Genomic DNA, 22724 nt, shown 5'->3' with positions numbered 1-22724 from the left:
CTACCTTCAGCAAACTCTATGGAGAGTTGTGATACATCGCACTTAAGTAGTAGAGGAGAAATGGAAGTTCCGAGTACGGTTCAGCCTTACGAAGGATATCCGCGTGCATCAAACGAAGATTTCGACGAAGACTTACAAAGACGATTTCTCGCCCGCGGTGTTTAGGTCAAGACTAGGACAAAAAAGTTCCCGTTACTGAATGTTTAGTTCGCTGCGTTTGTGTTTTGGTTTCTGTGGCGAAATCTATGTTAAGAATGGGTAGCTGCGTTGGTTTCTGTTGCCATAACATTTTATTCCTCCGCACTATTTGCGGCGAAGGTTCCCCAGTGATCTAGAGTTTTGTTGCTGTAGAGAGATTTCCTTAGTAAACCAAAAGCCAACTTTTGACGAAAGAATCAGCTGTATCACGAGCCACGATGATTTTTACGGAGAAGTCAGCGGGCAGTTTCACTCTCAGTTACTCCTTTCCTCAGAGATTGGAAAGGCAGATCTGAGACTATCGTCGCGATCGTCGAGCCAGTCAAATCGAACGGTAAACGAATAAGTTTATGGTCATCTGATTCAAGCAAATCTCAAATAGGGATTTTAACAGAGAAAGACTTCTTTAGTTTAAAGGCAGCATTGCCGTATGACCCATTCCACTCAAACAAAATAACTGACATCAGTATTATAAATGAATGCTTCGTACGCATAGACTTTCACACAGCACTTGGATTCATTGCTACTGTTGCTACTCTTAGTTTCTTGAGGCCAGGGGGGCATTGATGGCTCGTGGTATGGATTTTTGGAAACCCAGGTTAGGAGAATACGTACACACGGCCCCTTCCACGCAACAGGATATCGGTCAGCTCAGGAAAGGGCTTGGAGTTTATTACAAATGATGTATTTCTGTTATTAAAATATAATGAAAACTGCAATTGGTGGGATTTTCATACGATAAAAAAAGTGCAAATGTAGTCATGTGGAAAGACAAGGAGTATGAGTACCTCTCAAGCGCTTGAAATAAAAACAATAAGTTTCTGACACTCGCTTGCGAAATGTCAGCCGAAAAGAATGTTGAAAAATCGTGTACGGTGCAGGAACAGGCGCCTTAATCAGCATTATTTTTAGCTGAATTCATTGGTTATCTTCCCCTGATTTAAGTAGTGATATGTGTTCGTAACAGGCGTCTTGGAAGCCGGTATGAAGCACAAGGCCGACAACATTAAAGAGTGAAATCTCCTTGATATCGACAGTCGAAACGCGTACATTTTGGCCATACAGCTACATCCTTTGCAATGTAGTGTATAGAAATACCCGGTGTATGTATATTATTCATGTAGATAACTATATTTGGCGCTGCAGCCACGAAATACGTTCGTTCTTTCTTCTAGATTTCTCCCTTCTCCACCATAGTTGAAATTTTCTATGTCATATCTATGTAACATAATCATTTTTGTCGCGCGCTTAACGCGCGACACTTTCAATGCGCAAGAAAACGGTCAAGAAGAACTTGCTAGACGCTAAGGTCGATTATTTCTCATTTTAAATAAACTATTAACCACAAAATGCAAAAAACAATATCGTGTCATAGGCACTTTAAGGTGTGCCCATCAGACAAACGTCCCAAATCATGCACATCTCAGTCTTCTAGCCATGTTCGAATTCCGTACCAAAAGCTAACTCCCACTAACATTAAAAGCAACCTGTAGCTTTCAGAGTCTTATACATATATGTCCTCTTCTCTCCACCCTTGAGGGCGACGTCATTGAGATTGGGAAAACTAATAATTGCCAGAGAACTTAGTGTGAATTCACACTTTCAGTGCCGATTATAGGTCAAGTGTTTTTTTCACTTTCTAGCCTCCCGGTCATAGATCACAAAAGTAGCACAAGGAGCGTTCGCGCAGGAGGTTACTCATTTCAAAACATATCACAATTTTCACCGTCCATGAGCACAAGGACTCGCTTTGAAAAGGAGGCCAAAGGTAATTCGGAAATGGGCTATTAGCGCCTACAGCACATATTATCTAAAATCCGATGATGAGCTAGATTCGGAATACATAAAAAAGACGTTATCGCGAAAATCATGATCATATAAGCCTCATACTGAGTTAACATGCGGCAATTTCTTTTGTTCTTTTCGCTCGCGTCTAATTTGTTTCTGTTTATATACAGGTGCAATCGATCCGCAGTTCCATATGAAGAAGCCTTGAAGGGAAGTTACTATGAAACATTTACTGCCTAATCAATTGCGGGAAATTTACAAACCAAGATGTCGTTGAGATTTGTTAGAGCGGCACATATCAAGATAATCACTTTAAAACTCATACGGTGCTAATAGCCAGATACTTTGGCTGGGGGAAAGGCAGCCTGGCGAAAAAACGCGATGCACCCATAGCATGGCGTGATTTTTTGTCGATAGATTTTGTTCTCAAGTGCGATTGTGTCTTTTGCCTACAAACCTTTCGTCACTGGCCAATTTCAACCGATTTTATTAGATTACCCTTTAGTGCAACACCTGTAGCGCTATTGGTCACGTTCTTATTTTCGATATCGTACTAAACACAGACTACTGTAAAATTTTGTTTTGTTTATGTCGTCCACATTTAACTGAATCAAATATTTCGGAGACTTTCGCTTTTCGATTTCAATAAAAAAAGAGCTGCCTGAAATGCCCAATTTGTTTTCGTGAAGTACTTGGACCCCTTATATTTGGAAACAACAAAATAGACAAACTCTGAACATCAAACTGGTTACAACTGAAGGAGGAGACTTCTTTCAACTGCGCGAATTGTAAACATCCAATGCGCCTCAAGGCTCATCGGCAAAATGGTGAAGGATGCATTTGGCGAGTATTTCCTATGTACATGCTATATGTGAATTATTTTTTCAACAATATTAAAAATGGTAGAGTTCATGTTCAGGGGTAGAGCACATTATGCTCTAAAAATTGAATACTATGTTCTTTCGTGTCGCCCTGAAAAGCGTATTTTTTGTGATCCAAATGCTCGACATTAGTAAAAGTTGGAAAATTGTAACCGTTACCCGTAAAAAATGTTAACCGTAAAAAAAATTAACCACGAAAGTGAAAGTCTTAAGATCTCTTGTCAAGACCTTTTTGTGTCTTATCTTGTGGCTTGGTACTACGGGAAGAGCCGGGAGACTTAAGTAGTAAGCTATGTTAGTCTACAATTGTTATAATAATACCCTTTTCCATCCTGGAATGGACCTAAGACCTTAAATATGTGTAACAGAAACGACAGTAAATTTTTAACTTTTCAACCATCTTTGCGCATGCTCCGTATCTTGGTGCTGCTTTGTACCTCCCCCCAGGCCCCTAAAGGTTAATCGTGATTTACTGGAAAAAGTTTCGTGAATTGCGATCGAAGTATGCTCTGTGAAACGTGAACTTCTGGAATTCATAATTTATTGATTTAAAATCCATTTTTTCAAATAATATTAAAAAATGATAGAGTTCATGTCGGCACATTATGCTCCATAAATTTAGGCCTCACGGAAAGATACCCCACCCATGGAAACCGTAACCCCCTGAAATCTCAGGCATGCGTAGATTACATTACTTTGTAACACTGCCTGATGAAAGGAACGCGGGCTCATGCCGAGGGTTGTTTACATCAAAGTTGCAGATTTGTGTTAATTAATTGCCGGCCGACTCGCTGACGAGAACTCCTGATGGCTCGTAAAAGACCTCACGGCAGCCAGTTTTCTGGTAAAAATCAGCCACCAGCCAAAAAGAAGCTGAGAAAACATGAAGATTATTTTGAAAAAGTTGAAAAAAAAAGCGTTGCGGTGCAAGTTTGCAACTTTTTAAGTGAAGAAAAAATCGATCGACTCAAGAGAGAGTGCAAGAGTTTGAGGTCTGAAAACGCCAATCTAAAAGGAACAGTCAAAACCTTACGACGCAGTATAGGTAAGTGATATTATTTCAGGAGGGAATGGAAATGCAGACTTGCAAATGTCTAAGAATAATACCGCAGATTGCCTGAGCCACGAACTACGGTGAATGATTTTCATTCCCATTCTGAATTCTCGGCGGTTTTAACTTACGCGATCGCTAATGACACTATTTTAAGAGGATTTTAATCATAAACCGATAATACTCCCACCGAACAGAAGCAAAAAAAAAAACTCGAAAATAAAGACAAAGTAGTCGATATGGCTGCATGGTCAGTATTTTCAGGCTTTTTCTTGCTTAACTATTTGGAGCGGCGATTAACGCAAGGGAGGTAGTACGCGCACTCAAAAGCGAAAAAATTAAACTGCGGACTATATTCCCTCTAAAGGTTCGTACCTAAGAAAAGAAATGTACAGAGAAGTTAATTTTTTCGGTCAGCAGATCATAAGGACGCGTATCTTTGAGTGTCACACAGTATCGAGAGTTTTACGAGTGAAGTTTTGAGGCTTGTGTTAGAAGTTTTTATCAACATGAACAAAATTATCTGCGTATGGACCACCGTGGAAACACAATAGTTTCAATTATTCAACCTTGCAATTGTGATAACACTGTTTTTGCCAAATTTAAACTACACATTCTAAATATACCTGGTCGATAAGATTTCTGGCAGGACATTTTTACTTTGTATTCTGTTTCAATACTCTATCATGTGAAATCAGTTACATATAACTAATTTTTATTGTGTCACCTTTTCATAATTTCAGTATTTGTAAAAGGAAGGAACATCCAATTGAAAAAGGACGTGTTGAGGCTTCAAACTCAACTTAAAAAGTGTCAAAAAAATCTGACGTCTACTGAAAAAAAGGAAAAACAAGTCAGACACAAGCTAAGGGGGACAAGATCTGCTTCCTCAAAGCTAAAACAGAAATTACAGGGCAACAGTGAAATTGCCAAAAAGGGGTATTCCCTTGTTGAGACATTTGCCCATGGTCACAATGGACACAACCAAAGGACCTTGATGTTTATGGCTTGTGTCAGATACATGCAACATGCATCTTTGTTATCATATCAAAAGACACCTGTAGCATTACATCTGATTTTCAATATTTTGTTCAATTGTAGCCCCCCAACAAACTTCATTGTCTCCCCAACTACACTTTCTGACTGGAATGTTCTCCTAGGTGAAGCCGACAAACTAATTTTACGCAAGCGCTTTTCAAATTCCAAGTATGATTTTCATCTCTGGAGTGATGACTCCCACAAAGGAGGAGAGGAGAGGCATATAGTGGGTGTTCACACCTGGTGTCCCTTAGAGAGCAAGCCAAGAGCTTATGTCCTTGCAAACAGCCTAACAGCAAGTGGGTCTGGAAAACACCAGTCTGATGTAGATTACCACGTTGTAAAAAATGAATATGATATTACCAATGTTTCAGGGTTGGTTGGGGACAATGCCTCTACCCAAAAGGGAAAAGTAAACGGTCTTTTAGCTAACAATGCCAGAAGTTTTGGAAAAGAGATGTTTTTTGTAGGATGCTACCCACATGTACTAAACATTATGCTGAGAAGAATGTGCCAGGCCGGGTTTGGGGCCAAGGGTGACATGAGCAACCCCCATGTTTTACAATTACTCTATAAAATATCTTGGCTCCATCATGAGCGTCCAAACCAATACAAAGTTATGTATGTTTCTCTTGGTATTCTAAGTAAAGAGCCACCCCTTCCCCAGACATTCTTAGACACAAGGTGGACATATTATCATGAAACTCTCCAGTGGTATCTCAAGTATGGAAAAGCTTGTTTACAGCTCGCTGAGTGTCTCCTTGAAAGATTGCCAAAATCAGATAGCCACCATACTATTTGGCAAGATGTCATTAAGCTGAGCTCCAGTCCTATGATTCAAGTTGAAATCAAGTTTTTGTTTGAATTCCTCGATAAGTTTATCATCCCATCTCTGAATACATCCCAAGCTAGTGATGCAGAACTTGGATTCTCCAGTGGTTACCTAGCAAGGTTATGGCCAGCAACTGTTCTGAAGCACAATGAAACTTTAAGTAAAATGTTGATGTCTCCTGCAGAATATTTTCCTTTAACATCACAACAGGTGAAGATGTCATTGAAGGACCCTGCAGCTATCAACCATTTTCAGAAACAAGTGCAGAGGCCAATGTTACAAGAAGCAATTAAAGTAATCAAAGATCATGGAGCAGAGTGGTTAACTTTTCCCAAGTTGTTTGGAATGGGAGCTGATCAGAGATACCAAAGTCCTTTCTGGCATTCAGTTTTAAAGCTTCTTGAAATTCCAGTCAGATCTGAAAATCAACAAGAAAAGTCAGTGAACAATTTCTTTCATGTACATGGACAGAACATTCTAACATTGGTGTCTAAGGATAGAGTTGGATTGATTAAATGGGCCACTCTTTGGAAATTGATCTAACCACAATTGCTCAGTGAGATCAAAGAAATTGCTTCATCACCACACAGCTCACTCATAAGTAAAGAAGCCACTCCAAACCTGTTTGAGTTCTATGCCAAGCACATTTTCAGTCTTCCAGTTAACAATGTTCTTGCTGAAAGACAGTTCAACCTCTCTCAACTGTATCTTAATGATAACATGTCAGAGTTATCAAAACAGGCCTCAATCACATTTGTTGAAAATATTCTGCATAGTGGAAAAACCAACACCAGGACCACAGAAGCAGCACGTGAAGTTCACGAAGAAAGAATGAAAGAATATACCCAAATGCTCACCACAGACGTTTTGCAAGAGGCAAGAAAGAACCTAAACAAGATTAGAGAAAACTGCACACATGGGCCACTTACTGCAAAGGATGTTTACCCTAGAGCTTGGGTAGAAAAGAAAGTAAACAATAACTTACCAGAAACAATTCAGTCACTAAAAGCAGATGGTCGCAAGCTTAAACTTCAATGGAAGGCTTCTGCCAAGGGAACATCTGCACTGGAGGGACAGAGGTCATTCAACCCAACAGTAATTGAGGGAGTTACCTGTACACCTGATGGACAAGTTCCAAGACTCATGCAGCTAGCGGCACTAAAGGTGTGGAACTATGGGGAGGAGCTACCAATTTATGATCTACCAAGAGAATGCCAGTTGTGTCTACAAAATCTTCCAAATGTCTTCCAGCCTCCAACTACTCATCTTTCCACATCCCACATGTCTGAACATGTTACACTGTTGCCTGCACATGAAGAATAGAGTAGTCATGAGGGGTGGCTCAGTAATTTTTAAATGTTTTAGATTTGTATATATAAGAATTGATTTCACCGACCACACTGCATGAAATAAATATATCTCAGCATGAATGCATTTTTACACACAGAGATGCATCTAATAATTGATTAATGTTTCAACACAACATGTTAGAATTAACCTGGTAAAAGCATGTTGTATATGCCATGTTTACTTAGTAAAGTGAACATAGCTTAATATCTTAGTATATGTACATGTAGCATGTTAGCTTTTTGGTTTACAATATTGCAACTGGTTTTACAGGGTAAAAGTGAAGTGCATGGTGCCAAAGTTGAGACATGCATGTACAATCATGTTGTATTGGATCTTGAATTAAATGAATTGAATATTACATTCAAAATGAACAGTAGGTGTATGAAGCTATGATGTATCCGATTTTAAATTGTTATGTATGACTGTAGCTTTGTAGAATATTGAACAAACACTGAATTGCTGTCACTAAATTTCAGCAGTTTAAGAACATAATAAATGTAATACTTAACTACATGTAGATTATATCATTATACTGTTGCACATGTACAACTTAACATATCACTAGCAGTATGTAACTTTTAATGTGATAAGAACATGACTTATGTATAAGTGTTCTTGTTCAATAGGCATAATATTTTGCACAGGAAGGGCAAATCAAAGTGATGCAGCCAATGTTATGTTGCACATAGTTAGTATACAATGATTAACAGTTACTGTAATAAATTAGAGTGGAACACTGGAACTGTTAAAAATGTGCCAAGTTTATTATCCTGTCTTTCCTTATTCTGTGTAAAAGATAAGTAATACCATTCTGACCCGTAATTAATTCTCTCTCCCCTTTAAACGTTTTTCTTCTACAATTAAATATATCTACATCAATGGAATTTTTCTTACATATACCTGACTTGTAATGACCAGTTCAACAACCAAACTTTACCTGGACCTATACTAATTATTGAATATGCAGTGTGGTCGAAATAGAATCAGTGTATTGCTCAATCCTCTACATTCAAAGTGCCCAAAAGAAATGAGCATTAATTTGACAATCGATACCAGTCAAACATCATCTCCGTAATCCGTAGTAAGTACCAACGAGTACCCGAGAAGTGATTGATAAATTGTTCTTGGCTCCTGTTGACGATAAAACCGGAGTTCAGTCTCGATCTCGAGTGGGCAATATTGAAAGTAGGCTAATTGACCCTTTATCACCAACACACCCCAAGATAGGGGTCAAGATAACTAATTTATATTCTTACCTCGTGCATTGTGCGCTTGCTGTAATTTCGAGCTGCTCTGAGTACATTAGATCAGTCGATATATTTCACTCCTCCATGGTATCTTGAGCGCGCGTCAAAAAAATGTGAATAACTTTCAAACGAACAACGATGGACTCCAAAACTCAGTTTGCCTTGAAAACACGATGCCCACTCCTAAACTTGTCCGTTTCGAAATTCCAAATAATAAACACCACGCGCGATGAACGACAAAACAGTACGAAAAATTAGAATTTCTACCACTTAGTCGATGAAAAGGAAAAAAATAAAACGGTAGAATCTTCAACTTCGTCGCAGTCTTCCCGGATTATGTGTTAAACTACCTGAGACTTCGTGTTAAGACAAGATATTCAACGGTAAAGTTTTAAGAGTGTTGAGGAGAGAAGTAAACATAGGAAAGGGCCTATTCTGCGCATGTCTGAAATTTTCCTTAGCTCACGTGCATACGCTGTTCCGTGAGGCCTAAAATTGAATATTTTGTTCTATCGTATCGCCCTAAGGAGCGTACTATTATGATCAAAATGCTCGACATTACCCAACCTCGTTCCTAGGGTCTCTCTCTAACCGCCTCCAAGAGACCCTGGGAACGAGGATGGACAGTAGAAAGGCTTCTGTTCTCTGTAGCAGTCAAACTTACTGCGCGTGCGCAGTTCCTACCAAACTGTAGTTTATAAACTTGGAATTCTTCGCTTTCAAGCCAAGAGTTAGGACAATCACTGAAAAGTTAAGCTTTTGTACGTCACACATGACTCGAGAATGTACTAATTGATATCCTCCTGGTTTACCTTCTCGTAATTTTGTTTCCCAGAACTATGTTTTCGGAACTGGTGTTGAAATTGTCTGTGAAGGGCTCTTAACTGTTTTAACATTAGCTATCGATATCACGTTCGTAATTATGTAGACGAGTAATTATACCCCAAAAAAATAAATTTCTGCCCCTACTAATTTTCCTCCCCGGAAACAAAGCTTCCATACCGCACTTCGAAGTAAAACAAAAAATATCATGCAGCAGAAGCTGGCCATAAGCATTTAATACTAACAATAGAGGGGATGGGGCGGATGTACACAGGCTATACTTCACTACTTTTTAACCTTTTTTCACACAAAACGACAGTCGCAAAAAATAATGTCTACTGCACCAAACCGTCAGTTTTGTGTTACCCTTTATGATTTTTCCTTTTTTACTACAAAATTTTATTTTGCCGCAAAATCGGGCCAGTTATATACCGGCTGCGTCAACCCCTTTTACGTCCCTGTCGACAATAACTATTTTAGACTACTCAACAGGAAATGTTTCCGTTGTGGACGTGTCTCGTCAGTGAGAGTAAACTCATATTTAGCTGGAAGTAGAACTTCTTTAAGAAGACAACTGCACTTTCTTTGGAAATGGGTGCAAAATGTGTCCATCAAAGCAATGGGGATTGAAGGGACGGCTTCACGAAAAGTCTTAGACAAGTCTGCACGAAAAGGCCAGGATATTGCGTGGGATGCATTGCTGCACAACCCGATCCCACAGTTAGGCGACCCACGTGTTATTATACAAGTTGATTAATTAAAGTTTAATTCTGTATTTTTAAAGGGGTCCTTCCTTTCAGCTTATTATAATCTTTTACCATAAACCATTAATACCGCCTTAAAGAGCTATCCTTCTATGTTATTTCAATTAACAGTTAACAATTTAACTTGAATCTAGAGCTCTTATGGCAGGTTTGACAAGAGAAGTAAAAATCTGGGCAACTTATTGGCACGAGAGAAAAAAATCAAACAAATTGTTTAGGTTTGACCTTTGTACGACCATTAACCGCCTCTAGCATGAACAGTAGCAAAGGTAAACATTTTAAGTTATCGTTAATAATAGTGGAAATGTAGTGTAAATAGCAGACTATGAAATTGAAACTATAAGTAGAGCGAAACAAACGAACGAAACGTGAGCACAAAACTGAGAAAATATAGCTCAACAACAAGAGTTGTAAGAGAAACAGAGGTTGTTTTGCAATATACTGATTAAAATAATGACCAACTGTGCGAAAAGTGTGCATACAAAAACGAATGAAGCGAGCAAGTTTTGGAACAAACGCGTGTCTCCAATTACAATGACATCAAATGAATATAAAATGAGAAATGCCTGTAAACAAAAGAACGAATTTGCCTGATTCCTAAAGAAGCAAATGCAAAAGCGGGCTAAAAACCAAAATACAATGAACTTATTTTAAACAGTGAAACAAAATAATAACTAAGCGAATTTGCGGGGTTTACGCGCTAGACAATCTCATTTTCTAATTTCAACGATTATTAACTGTTGAGGGATCCGAAATAACAACTTAACAATTACGAAGACGTCCAGAGTCCGGCGGTCTGCAGACAATGCAGAGCCACCAGGCAGTGCAGAGCCACTAGCCCTCCGGCTCATGTGCAACCATTCCTCTCACAACTCGCACTGTACCATATCGTCCGGGCAAGGAACAATAACAATCTTACTGAATGTAGAAATCGTTCGCACTGTTTCATAACTAAGTTAATCAGTGACATTGGACACTACGTTTTGTTCGAAATATTCTTGTTTAACCGGTTTGATCACGTGCGTTTTTTTTGTAATAATATTCTGATTTCGCTTTAAGCGTTTCCATGTTTTTCTATCGAGCGAATTGATGTATGAGTGATTCCTACAAAATAAACAACTTTAACGGGGTTTCGAATACGATTATTATACTGAATCTAGCGGTGTTCGAATGTCGCAGGAAAGGTTCAAAACGAGCTTTCTTCAAACATTAAACTAAATGCTTCCTCATTTTCCCTTGGCCAAAAGAAACATTCGACGGGTCATTTCCAGCTGCCAGTTCGTAAGCATTGGCGATACGCATGTTTTGAATTAAAAACATAATTTAGTACGCACTGGAATGTAAAGTATTAGCTATTTCTACTAGAACGTTCAGGATGGTGTTTTCACTCAGTTTTGTTGGGGGGGTCCAAATCCGTGGAGGGTGGTCCATATCCGCCTGCGGATTTGGACCGGATAGCGGATTTGGACCGGGGCTCCAAATCTAGGGGGGGGTCCAAATCCGCAGCACACCGTGAAATCACATTCGAGCTTACGCGTGCAACTGTAAAGGAATTCCTAAGTGATATCATAAGCTTGCTACATCGTATCGAAAATTTTTCTATTAAAAAAACGAAATAGTAAAAACTACGCGCTACTACATATGTAGTTACTCAGAGAAATTACAAGTCCAGTGACTGTCACGCAATCTTAACCAAAGCATTTCCCTGTCCCTTTAATGTAGACTAGAAACGAATGCTGAAAGTAAAACAGTTGGTCTGAATACTAAACAGACCCTTGCTAAAGCATAAAATTTAAAAAAGTAACCCTTTAATGCGCATCAATTCAAAATTCATGGATCAACATACCCTTCACATGATATTCTCGACAACGGTGCTTTAAACGATATAATTACGCCCAGGGCAAGCAAAGAAGGGAAGCAATCGTCCTGAAAAGAGAAAAAATAGCAAGTGTATCAAATATATGCTCAACATACGCTTATTTCCAAAGGCTCGCGTTAATTCTAATTCTTTTCCCTGTTTCCTGATCTTCCGACGAGGGAACGGAGGGAGTCACAAATGGCAGGAACTCAAACAGACTCAGAGGCGGGAGTTGTTCATAATATGCGCAGATGACATTGTTCACAAAAGTAACATAGCACCTCAAACGGAGTAACACAGTCATGCAATGAAAACTAACTTTGCAATGCGTTTTTCGGCCTCAAGAAGAATCACCGTTTCAAAAAATTTTAACAGGATTCTTTTAAGGTTCACATAAACAATACGCAATCTTTTTTTCTCCTAAAGCTGCAGACGAGTTGTCGTTAAAGTTGCTTCTAAACAACATCGAGTGATTCACTTTATATCACCTCTCGCTAAAGGTCACGCATTTTAAGATTGTAGTAAGACACGCACTGTACATGTCTCGATTTTGTACCTTACCTCTGGTAGAGGAAGGTAATGTTTCCCCTTCTAAAGTATTAACATGATCCTTTGTGGGTGTTCTTTTTTTCAAAATATTTGAGTGTGGCAGCGTCAGATTACGTATTTCTCCAAAAACTCACGGCAATGCGTTCGTCTTCTTATATTTAAAAAAAAAAAGTTAAGCACAAGGCTTCAAGAACGTTACACAGGTTACTGCAAATGGCTTGACTGTAATTTGATTTGATTAAACGACTTTCAGAAAAAGGAAAAGCCATCAAAGTTCTTTAATCAGTTAAGCGCAATACATATAACATTGACATATGACTAATACTACATTTACATTACCAAATTTTTCCTGCTCTTTCTTTCTCTTCAATGAAGGGAATAAAGAAATTTTTTGTTTTTTGTTTTAAATGAAAGAGAGGCGCTGAAATTGAGACTTTTATTGCCTGAGCGATAGATATAGCACCAGCATTACTAATACCATTGAAAGACCAATTCAAATTGGTTGGCGTCTTGTTGAGGGTGCGCTATTTTTTCACTCGCAAGCCTCACAATGAAGAAAGTGCGAGTTTTTTTCATTTATCTTTTGAAAAAAAAAGCAGGTCTTGCTTAAAAGTAAGTCTCTCCCATTAAAAACTATCAGAGTTTTACAGCGGATTCTAAAAATCTGTGTTAAAAGCAGGGAGCTATCAACAGCTTCTCCAGATTTTCGCAGAGAGCAGGCGTTGGCGCACAGCTGTTTTCTAATGAGGCGCTCACTTTCTAGAACCAACATGTCTACCTAAGAAGAGGATTCCTTTTTTACAAAAGCACAGAATTCTTGCAACGATGTTGATGACACAAGATGTCCTGAATGAAGAAATTATCTCTAGTTTTGGAGAGAACATCTATTTTGAGTTATTCTCGTTTTCAATCAAACGCGCGGCAAGACGAGGGTGTGATACTTTTACTCACAATAAGTTGCGAATTTTTTTGGTTTTGTTTTATATTCTCTTTGGGAGGAAAAAAACAGGCCTTACTTTAATTAACATAGTTTTACGACGGATTCTAACAGTCTTTATTAAAATTAGAAAGCTATCAACAGTGTTCCCAAATATTCCCTTTGCAGAATGCGGACGTTATGACTTTGCGTTTGTCTTCAATATAGCGTGAAAGCAAATTATAGGAGGCAATTGGGCAGCGCTTTATGCATACTAGAAAATAGGATAACTTTTGTAGCGCGAAATTTTAATGTCCAATAATTTGGTAGATGAATCTGACAGCGTCAGTGACGTGTTGAGTACACGTAACCTGTTGAGCAAAAAAAATAAAAAAACAAGCAGAACATGACTACACGAAAAAAATTCCATCTCCTGCTCTCAGACAAAAGGATGAATAGGTATCTACTAGATGTCGGCTTGCGTAAACACAAAAAAACTGAGGGAGGAGATTATTCAGTTTTCCGTGCTTACGAAGCGCGAAATGTAAAGATACTCGGATTGAACAGTCGAGTCAAATGAGAGAAATTGACGAGCGTATGTGACTATATCCACTCGCCAATGTTTTTTTAACCCCTTTCGTTGAATTGAGAAACGGAAAGAGAATCATACCCATGAAACTACATAAATTAACGACGCACGAGGCTTCGGAAGTTATTATCAGGTTTAAATCATACGCTGGAGGAAGGAGACTCTGAGCCTTTTTGTGCACATCCGGAACAAAATCTTATTCACGCAGCGCGAAATTTAAATACACACATTAAACAATCGAGCGAACGACGATAGTCTTTTACATGATTCAACGGGGCGGTAGGCTTCGCACGTTAATACCAGGTTACACATGTTCTTATTACCTTTGCATCGCACAGTGAGTCTCTAATTGAATACATCTTTCGCCAATTTTAAGCAATATAAAGGAAAAAACAGTGACATCTCTTTACTTCAGCTTACTCACAATAAGTTGCGAATTTTTTTTGTTTTGTTTTATATTCTCTTTGGGAGGAAAAAAACAGGCCTTACGTTAATTAACATACGACGACGGATTCTAGCTTTACTTAGCTTGAGCCCGATACTCTTTCAAGGCTAACCGACAACTCTTTTCAATGCATTTAACGGACGCTTGGCCGCTTTTTCCCGATTCCTGCTGTACAACTGTTTTGTACTTGTCAGGGTCAATTGTCTTTAACTCACATATTCCTATGTAGTCTCTCAAAGTGTTCCTAGGCACACCATATTCCCTCATTACCTTGGCAAGGGAGCACTTCTTCTTTGCCAAGATGTCCAGGACACCCTCATACCTTTCGTGGACGCCACTAAGGTTCAGGCCTGTAATTAGTCCTTAGAAACAGAATGACATTAAATTAGTGTTGGTGGCTTGCTACAGTCTTGAAGGGTTACGGACCTAAGAAGGGCCCGACTTTTAAACTCTTTAGTACACTTCAAAAGCGATATTCTACGGCCAAAACCTCACGGATATGCGATATTTGTGATAATACAGAGGTTAATAAATAGCCAAACTAAACTGCTGAGTGTTTAAGGGGACTGGGCCCTAGCAGTCCTAACAGTTTCAACAGCTTTTAACTCAAAATCTGCAGTATGACCCAACTTTGTTATGATTGAACATCTGTAGGAAAATGTTTTTCTTTTTCAAAAATACCTGCCGTCTTACATTCTTTTAAAAATATTTGGCCGTGGATGTGTTTCTCCCCTATAAATTAAATAGGTTTTTGAAACCGCTGACGGGAGCAATATGCATGCCCTTTATTTGAGCGCACTACTTTTACGTGAAGCCATGCCATTTTGCGCGCGATGAAAAGCGAAAAAATTAACACTCTTTTGCCTGTTGTTTATCTTTCCGTCCGTACACTTTAACGATTTTAAACTGTCACCCGCAGGTACCGTTACGCAATCTCTTTTTTTAACAATGTCTTCGGAAATACAACGAACTCACATGTAGCAATTATGCAAAAGTTGTGCACAAGAACAGATTCTTTTACATACCTCTAGACTTTTTTGGGGCAGGTTCCTTGACCTCTTCGACAATATCATCACTCTGGCGGTCTTCATTCTCGCTATCACATCGAGCCACACTATCCTTATTTTTCTTTAAGGCAGTTTGCACACGCTAGTTTTCGCCCACTACATCTGCAGAATATAAGATAAACCTTAAGTTTTGTCTGGGACCAACTGAGGGTCGCAGTGGACGCAATCCTTGGTTAAACGTTAACACAGAAATGTAACCATGCATTTAGTCGTTTAAAAGCGCATAAACACTACAAAAATAGAAGATGGTAAACTTGTGGTATATTGCCACTCCCGTTGGCACACGAAATGCAAAGATTGACGAGTAGCGTTTTTGAAGTAGTCACATGTCTGTATTTAATCTAAAGACTACTTATTTTTCATCTGCCCCCTTCTATAGTTATTTAAGTTAAACCTACACATAGTTTTAAGATTAATGGAGACCTTCAAGGGTGCCTTCCGGGAAAGTGTTCTGTGCGCGCTACTTTAAAGAAAACCAAGGTAACATATATATCATTGTAAAGCTAATAAACTGTAAAATCCGAAAATATCAATACATTTTAACATTTTTGCTTTGGTAGGCATGCGCCAGCGCAAAACTAATCGTACTTTCCGTAACTGAATTACCAGCCCTCGCGTTATCGCAGACATCCGAGCAGACTGAACTATATCACTCAGGCTTTTTCGATATTTCTATCGGTTGCTTAGAAAATTCCTTTTGAATTTGGGCAATAGAAGATTTTCTGATTGTTGTTACTCGCTGGGACGTCGGTAAAAGCCTCGCAAACTTTGGTGCGCTTATATCTGACGAATATTTTGGCCAAGTTTAATTAAAATTCTATAAATCTACATACCGTGCACGCAAAAATAAACCTCGAGTTTTCGACCTCGGAAAAAGTTCACAGTTTACGCACCTCGCTGAAGCGGTTGTCAGCTCGGCCATGCAGCCAACCAATGAAACGCAACTCAGAACCCCCTAGCGAGTCTTGCGACAAAAAAGTATTGACCGCTCCCGGGAAAGTTATGGCAGTGATGTGACACTGTTCACATTTACAGGGGAACATCACAACCGAAAAAGAGACTATAATCACGAGACTGTAAACCACTCTGTTAATTTTGTGGATCAAGCAACCGGTGTTTATACACAGCATGCAGAAATGAAGCAACTGGAGTGCAGCAAAGGAAAAGTTTATAAAAATGAAGGGGAATACTAATAGCAATTTCCTACAAGAATATTTGCAGGAATTCATGTGGAGACGTTGGTATGGCGAACCACATCCAAATGGCTGCTTTTTAAGAATCTTACAGGACATCGCTGAACAATATCCCCTGTAATTAAGGTCGAAATAATCGAGCACAATTCTTTGTGTATAATGAAAGAATACCTTACCTCCTTGCTTTTAGTGCACCGATAAAGTGTCGATATCGGCAGGTATTTAATATGCGCAAAAAAATTAAGGTTTGAACCCTATCAGAAACTAGCCAGTTTTTCACCTTTTCAGAAAACTGTCCCACGCTTGTCACGCACTATTGTAAACTGCCGCTTATAAGCTTCTTAAAGGGTTTTTGATGGGCTTATAAATGGGAGGGGGGAGGGGCGTATATAATAAAAAAAGTTTCGAATTGAGCTACGGCAGTGTTGCTCAAAATCCGTTTTTATTTCCTAGTTTTAATTAAGGACGTTCGCGACCAAAATGTTCCCACGTTCAGATTGTTTTGAAACTTGTCATACAGTAAGGTAAAGATCAATTCAACTTTTGGCGAGAAGGAAAAACAAGGAGTGTCACCTTGCTCGTTTCCGAGAAAAGACGCATTGAAGCCCATGCGTTTTTAGGAGCTTTCGTTATTTTGAGACGATTTTAGCTTACAACTATCAGCAATTAAAGAAATTACAGTAGTGGAATTTAGATCAGGTTAACGTTCTCAGTTCAACAGAACTACGTCTATTGACGAAACCTTTGCAGGTGATGTCGTTCCTCGAGGTAAAATACTCCTGGAAAACGAATACATACTAGTCTTGCCCGTTCACAATCGAAGAAAACTTAGGTCGCACGAGAGCAGAAAAGGGGAAATATTTGTAACTTCTCACGTACAGATTTTTTCGGTTTTTGTTTTGTTTTTACTTTTTTTTTTTACTGGAGAACATCAAGATAAGATAAGAAAATATGGAGTTACCGACCATTTAAGAGAGTGACCTGCAGATGACGTTAATGCAAGCGGTAACAAGCCCTATGCTCCCCAGTATTTCTTTCTTAGCGCGCGCGCTTGATGTATGATGTGGTGAGAAGTTGTGACGTGAATTACGTGCTCAGTGAGGATGCGCGAAAACAATGGGCGCGAACTTCCTTAACATAAATAAAACTAGGAATAGTAATGACCTTATTTTAGAAAAAGTTAACTTAGAATGCACCAAACGCGCTTTTTTTTTTTTTTACAAAGGTTCATTTATTTTTTAGAATTCCTTTTGATGTAATATAACTTAATTTTCGTGTAACTTGCAGTTGCTTGAATAATTCTTTTAATGTAACTTTTTACTAGCCTTTTACAATTTATCTTTTACACAGGACCTGCATCGATAGCAGTGTTTTCTTTAAAACTGATGCAGCAATCATGTATAATAACTGATTCCTCTAAAATCTTTCCGTTTGAACTGAGTAGTACCTTGTTCTTCGAGAGTGCTTATTATTTAGGAAACAAGGAAAACTAGAGAGACGCTTACATCCGGGGAGGCGTTGTAATCGAATGAATTTTTCTGCTTACAAGTAGGTGGGTCTATAACCGGGGAGGCGTTATAAGCTGGTGAGGGATTCTCATTAACAGTGGTTTACGTTTTATTAAAATTATATGGCTAATATGTATGGTTTAAATGCCAGTTTCATACAATACAGGGGAGGATTCAGGAGTTCTTGAAAGGGGGGTTGTCGGATACGGGGCCATGCCCCCCGGAAAATTATCCGGATTTTACCCTCTACAACGTAACTTGACAATCAGTCGATTGGTGGAAGTGAACCAACTACGTATAAAACAATTTTATCATACTATTTTTATGAAGAGTTAAACAAATAACAAGAACATACTGTTCAAAGCAACACATGTAGCACCGGCATCACTAATACCATTGTCAGACAAATCCAAATTGGTTAGCGTCTTGTTGATAGGGGAGGAGTTGTACGAGAAGTGAGGGAGCATAGCAGCTTTAATTTCGCAGTCAATCTCACTATTAAGGTTTTGTTGAGGAAGAATAAGATGTTTGGGATTTTTCGTTTCCTTGACACGTTTTTGCTGTCCGTTAGCAATACATTACCATTTTAGAGTGCAACTATGGACGATTAAAAAAAAAAAAGCACCTTAAGAGTTTTCCCATGCGTTCACGAAAAGGAAAAATTACAAAAAAAAACTTTAAACGAAAAGAAAAAAAGGGAAATTACAATCACTTCAGTTATTTCTCCAGAAGTCATTTCAAGTCATTTGCGCTTTTGTTACCATCGCCAAACAAATCCAAATTGGTTAGCGTCTTGTTGACTTTGATTGCCTCAGCAATAGATGTAGCGCCGGCATCACCAATACCATTGCCAAACAAAAATACATTGGTTAGCGTTTTGTTGACTTTGATTGCCTCAGAAACAGATATAGCACCAGCATCACTAATATGATTGCTCAACAAATGCAAAGTGGTTAGCGTCTTATTAACTTTGATTGCATCAGCGATAGATGTAGCACCGGCATCACCAATACCTTTCCCAGACAAAATTAAGGTGGTTAGCGTCTTACTGACTTTGATTGCCTCAGCAATAGATGTAGCTCCAGCATCACCAACACCATCGCAAGACAAATTCAAATTGGTTAGTGTCTTGTTGACTTTGATTGCCTCAGCAATAGATGTAGCACCGGCATCACCAATACCATTACCAGACAAATTCAAATTGGTTAGCGTCTTGTTGACTTTGATTGCCTCAGCAATACTTGTGGCACCGGCATCACTAATACGAATGTAAAACAATTGCAGATTGGTTAGTGTCTTGTTGACTTTGATTGCCTCAGCAATAGATGTAGCACCGGCATCACCAATACCATTGCTAGACAAAAATAAATTCTTTAGCTTCTTGTTGACTTTGATTGCCTCGGCAATAGATGAAGCACCAACATCACCAATGCCATCGCCAGACAAAAATAAATGGATTAGCCTCTTGTTGACTTTGATTGCCTCAGCGATACATGTAGCATCGGCATCACCAAAACCATTCCAAGACAACTTCAAATCGCTTAGCGTCTTGTTGACTTTGATTGCCTCAGCAATAGATGTAACACCGGCATCACCAACACGATTGTTCAAAAAATGCAAACTGGTCAGTTTTAAACCAGTTCCAAACAACTTTGCTAACTGCGAGTGAAAATCATCTTTTTCTCTTTTACATTCGTTAATGGCCTCCAGTAAAACACTTGTGCCACGACCTGCATTTTTGTTGACTTCATTTGTTAAACTCTTTACAAGAGCCACAACTTGTTCCTCACATTTCATGGCTAAAATTCCGCATGAAAACAAAAGTACTTGTTTAAGTTTAACGAAATACCTGGGATCGGAGACTAGTTCTGTAGGTGTAATTTTCTTGTTTTGAATCTGAGAGCAAATGAAGAATGCTGCAAAGAATTCTTGAAAACTTTTATGTAAGAAAGCATAATGCAGTTTTTGTCTCAATTTGTTGCCACCAGGTTGCACTGACAGAAATCCAAATTCAGTCAACTCTTTTGCATGGTTTCCCAATTCACTTTCATTAAAATCCAACTTTTCGTTGAGTAAACCATTCAACGCTACCAGCCCAAGTCGATTCAGTTGCGGTTTGTAATGGTTTGTCAGGTCTTCGATCTTTTCTAGTAGTCCCTTCTTTTTTCTGTATCTTCTCAAAACACATTCAACCATATCCAAGTACAGTTGAGCTCTGTTTTCTGAGAATGCACCCTCAAACTCTTCACATAAAAGGCAAAGAAGTGCTGTGTTTAGAGGATTGGCTGCCATTTCTTTAAGGTTTTTATCTCGAGACATCCGTTCCAAGAGCTTGGTGGCTAAATCCGGCCTTTCTTTAAAGTACATGGTGACAAATCCCCTCACATGCTTTTCAGTAAATCCTTCGATCTGAAGCAGCGTGTCACAACACTTCCTCACCTCTTTCCCAGCTTCGTGTCTTGCTGTTGCAACTATGTGGCATCTGGGGAGTACTTTTCCTTCAATTAATTCGGAAAACATCGAAAATTTGCTGGATGGTAACTCATCTAATCCATCCAATATCAATAAAATGCTGGACTGATTTTCACGAATGAACTGAAAGAATTGTTGTTTGACTTCTTCGTCGATGTCTCGAGGCAGAAGTTGATCATCAATGGCTCCCCAAACATCAAAATGGATGTCTCGACATTTCAGCAACAATACTGCTTTGAATGCTGTTGAGCCGCAGCCCTGCTTCTTTGTGGCCCAGTCGTAAACATACTTTTTACAGTAGGTGGTTTTTCCTATACCAGGTTCTCCTTCAATCAAAACTGTTCTTGGCGCTGAACACTTTTCATGCGGGTCTAATATTGACGACATGTCAACAAATACGTCAGTGATTTTTCCTCTCGTTTTCTTTCTTCTGACCACTTTGAGCCTCGTAAAAATCTTGCCAAGAAAAAACTGAAACTCTTCACACCATGGAAACGGTGAGAGCCATCCCTCCCGAGTCTTGTACAGCTGGAGAATTCCATTGATAAGCTTAGTTAGATCAAAACTACCTAACAGTAGAAAAATGAGTAAGAAATCCAATGAATGCTGTGTTAAAAATTGTGTTATCTCTCTGGTATTCGGCACTGAAATATGCAAATTTTCACCCTGAATATTACCCGAGTTGTGTGACCTCATGTAACGAATTTACTTGACCTCCGGTATATCTGTCGGTATAATAATTGTTTTATCATCTAAACTTAATCCCCTGTCATTATTGAAGCTGGCGAAGAAATATTTATTTTTTGGTGAATAATTTTGTCCGACAAACTTTTTCTATGTCGAAAAGTAGCATCAAAACAAAGACAGTTTTAACAATGACCGATATGACAGAATCTACTGAGCTTCTAGCTTTTAAAAGACAAAAGGATGTTTATAAAGTTAATGTAAAAATTTCCTTGTGTATTTGTGTTGTTATATCGCGAGACGAACTCAAAGTCCGGCAAAATTTACTTGTTAGCGCCTACTTGTCGCCACCGTTTATTTGCATATCGAGGCATAAATCACCACATTTTGTGAAAAAGATCTAACATAACACTCTTATTTATGATTTTATAAGACCAATAAGCTGTTTTGGCTATTATATTACGCTTGAGTATTACTTTTTGCCGGGAGCCCAGGTTTTAAGTTGTGTTTTCCCCTATCCATTTATATCAGAAGCTGGTCACGCAATAATTGATACCAACACAAATGAATATTTACCCTGTATGAAGATTTTTGTTTATGTTAAATGGACAATATTACAATATGTTACTTTTGTGGTCACTAATCTTTGTTTCAGTAGCAGCGTAGCAGTTCAAAGCGGGTTGTTGCTTCAACGCTATTGAAATTTATAGTGTTCTGGCAGGAGAGCAGAGCGTGATGCTCTGGGAATAAAAACTCTTAGGGGCCTTGTACATGAAGTCTACATGATATCGGAATGAGTTTTGTTCAAGAACGAGTTCATCTCGGTTGCCACATAATACCAGAGTAAAAATTAATCGAAACGAGTCATTTCTAAATGAGTTTATTGAGGTTTTCATTCCAGAATGAAACACTTATTCTGGACGACCTTTTGTATAAAGTAAATGCTGTACGACACTCATATCTGTATGAATCCTCTTTAGGAGCGAGGGAAGCACAGAAAAAGGACGTAAATACTTGTTTTTATATGCTAAATTATCTTGCATGTAAACGCAGTATGAAATTCATTTCGTTCCGGAACAAAACCCATTTTGGAATAATGTAAAAAGTACCTTAGGGACGGACCATTAGATTTTTGATGCGGGGGGGGGGGGGGGGGGGTCTCTGATGCCTCCTTAAAGAGAAAAAAAGGCTTGAACAGTAAACATCGCAAGATCTTTGGCTATGTTACAGAAGAATACTTAATGCACTAGAAGTGCACGCATCGAGTTCTGAATGCACTTGAATAGTATGTTTAACAAATGCAGACGTACAGTTATTTAAGTCCCTACCAAATGTCAAGACGAACCAAACAAAAAAAAGTACAGCCGTCCTGCCTCGAAGCAGGACAGATTTTGTCAGCATAAAAATCTGACAGATCAGTGCCTAAAAGTTTTTATAAGTAAATAATCAGTTCACGTGAATTTTACGAGGTG

General features: G+C 38.7%; 3 protein-coding genes across 3 annotated transcripts in view; 1 reads left to right on the top strand and 2 right to left on the bottom strand.

Moving 5' to 3' along the window:
* LOC149043727 (tyrosine-protein phosphatase Lar-like) overlaps positions 1-22724 on the bottom strand; it is a 138147-nt gene that overhangs the window by 40992 nt on the left and 74431 nt on the right. The window lies entirely within an intron of this gene.
* Positions 4916-7890, top strand: LOC149043733 (uncharacterized). The gene has a single exon (XM_089210582.1). It carries the CDS (start codon positions 4916-4918, stop codon positions 6329-6331), a length of 1416 nt encoding a protein of 471 aa, XP_089066708.1. The 3' UTR covers positions 6332-7890.
* LOC149043732 (uncharacterized) overlaps positions 14404-22724 on the bottom strand; it is a 32200-nt gene continuing 23879 nt past the window's right edge. The window contains exons 7-8 of the mRNA XM_089210114.1: positions 18858-21137; positions 14404-14690 (exon numbers count right to left, since the gene is read on the bottom strand). Of these exons, the coding sequence (XP_089066240.1) occupies positions 14404-14690; positions 18858-21137 (2567 nt within the window). The remainder of the gene's footprint in view (positions 14691-18857; positions 21138-22724) is intronic.

This window comes from Pocillopora damicornis, chromosome 6 (assembly GCF_964200805.1).
Source record: "Pocillopora damicornis chromosome 6, jaPocDami1.2, whole genome shotgun sequence".
Taxonomy (NCBI): Eukaryota; Metazoa; Cnidaria; class Anthozoa; order Scleractinia; family Pocilloporidae; genus Pocillopora; species Pocillopora damicornis.
This window is presented reverse-complemented; position numbering and strand designations above follow the sequence as displayed.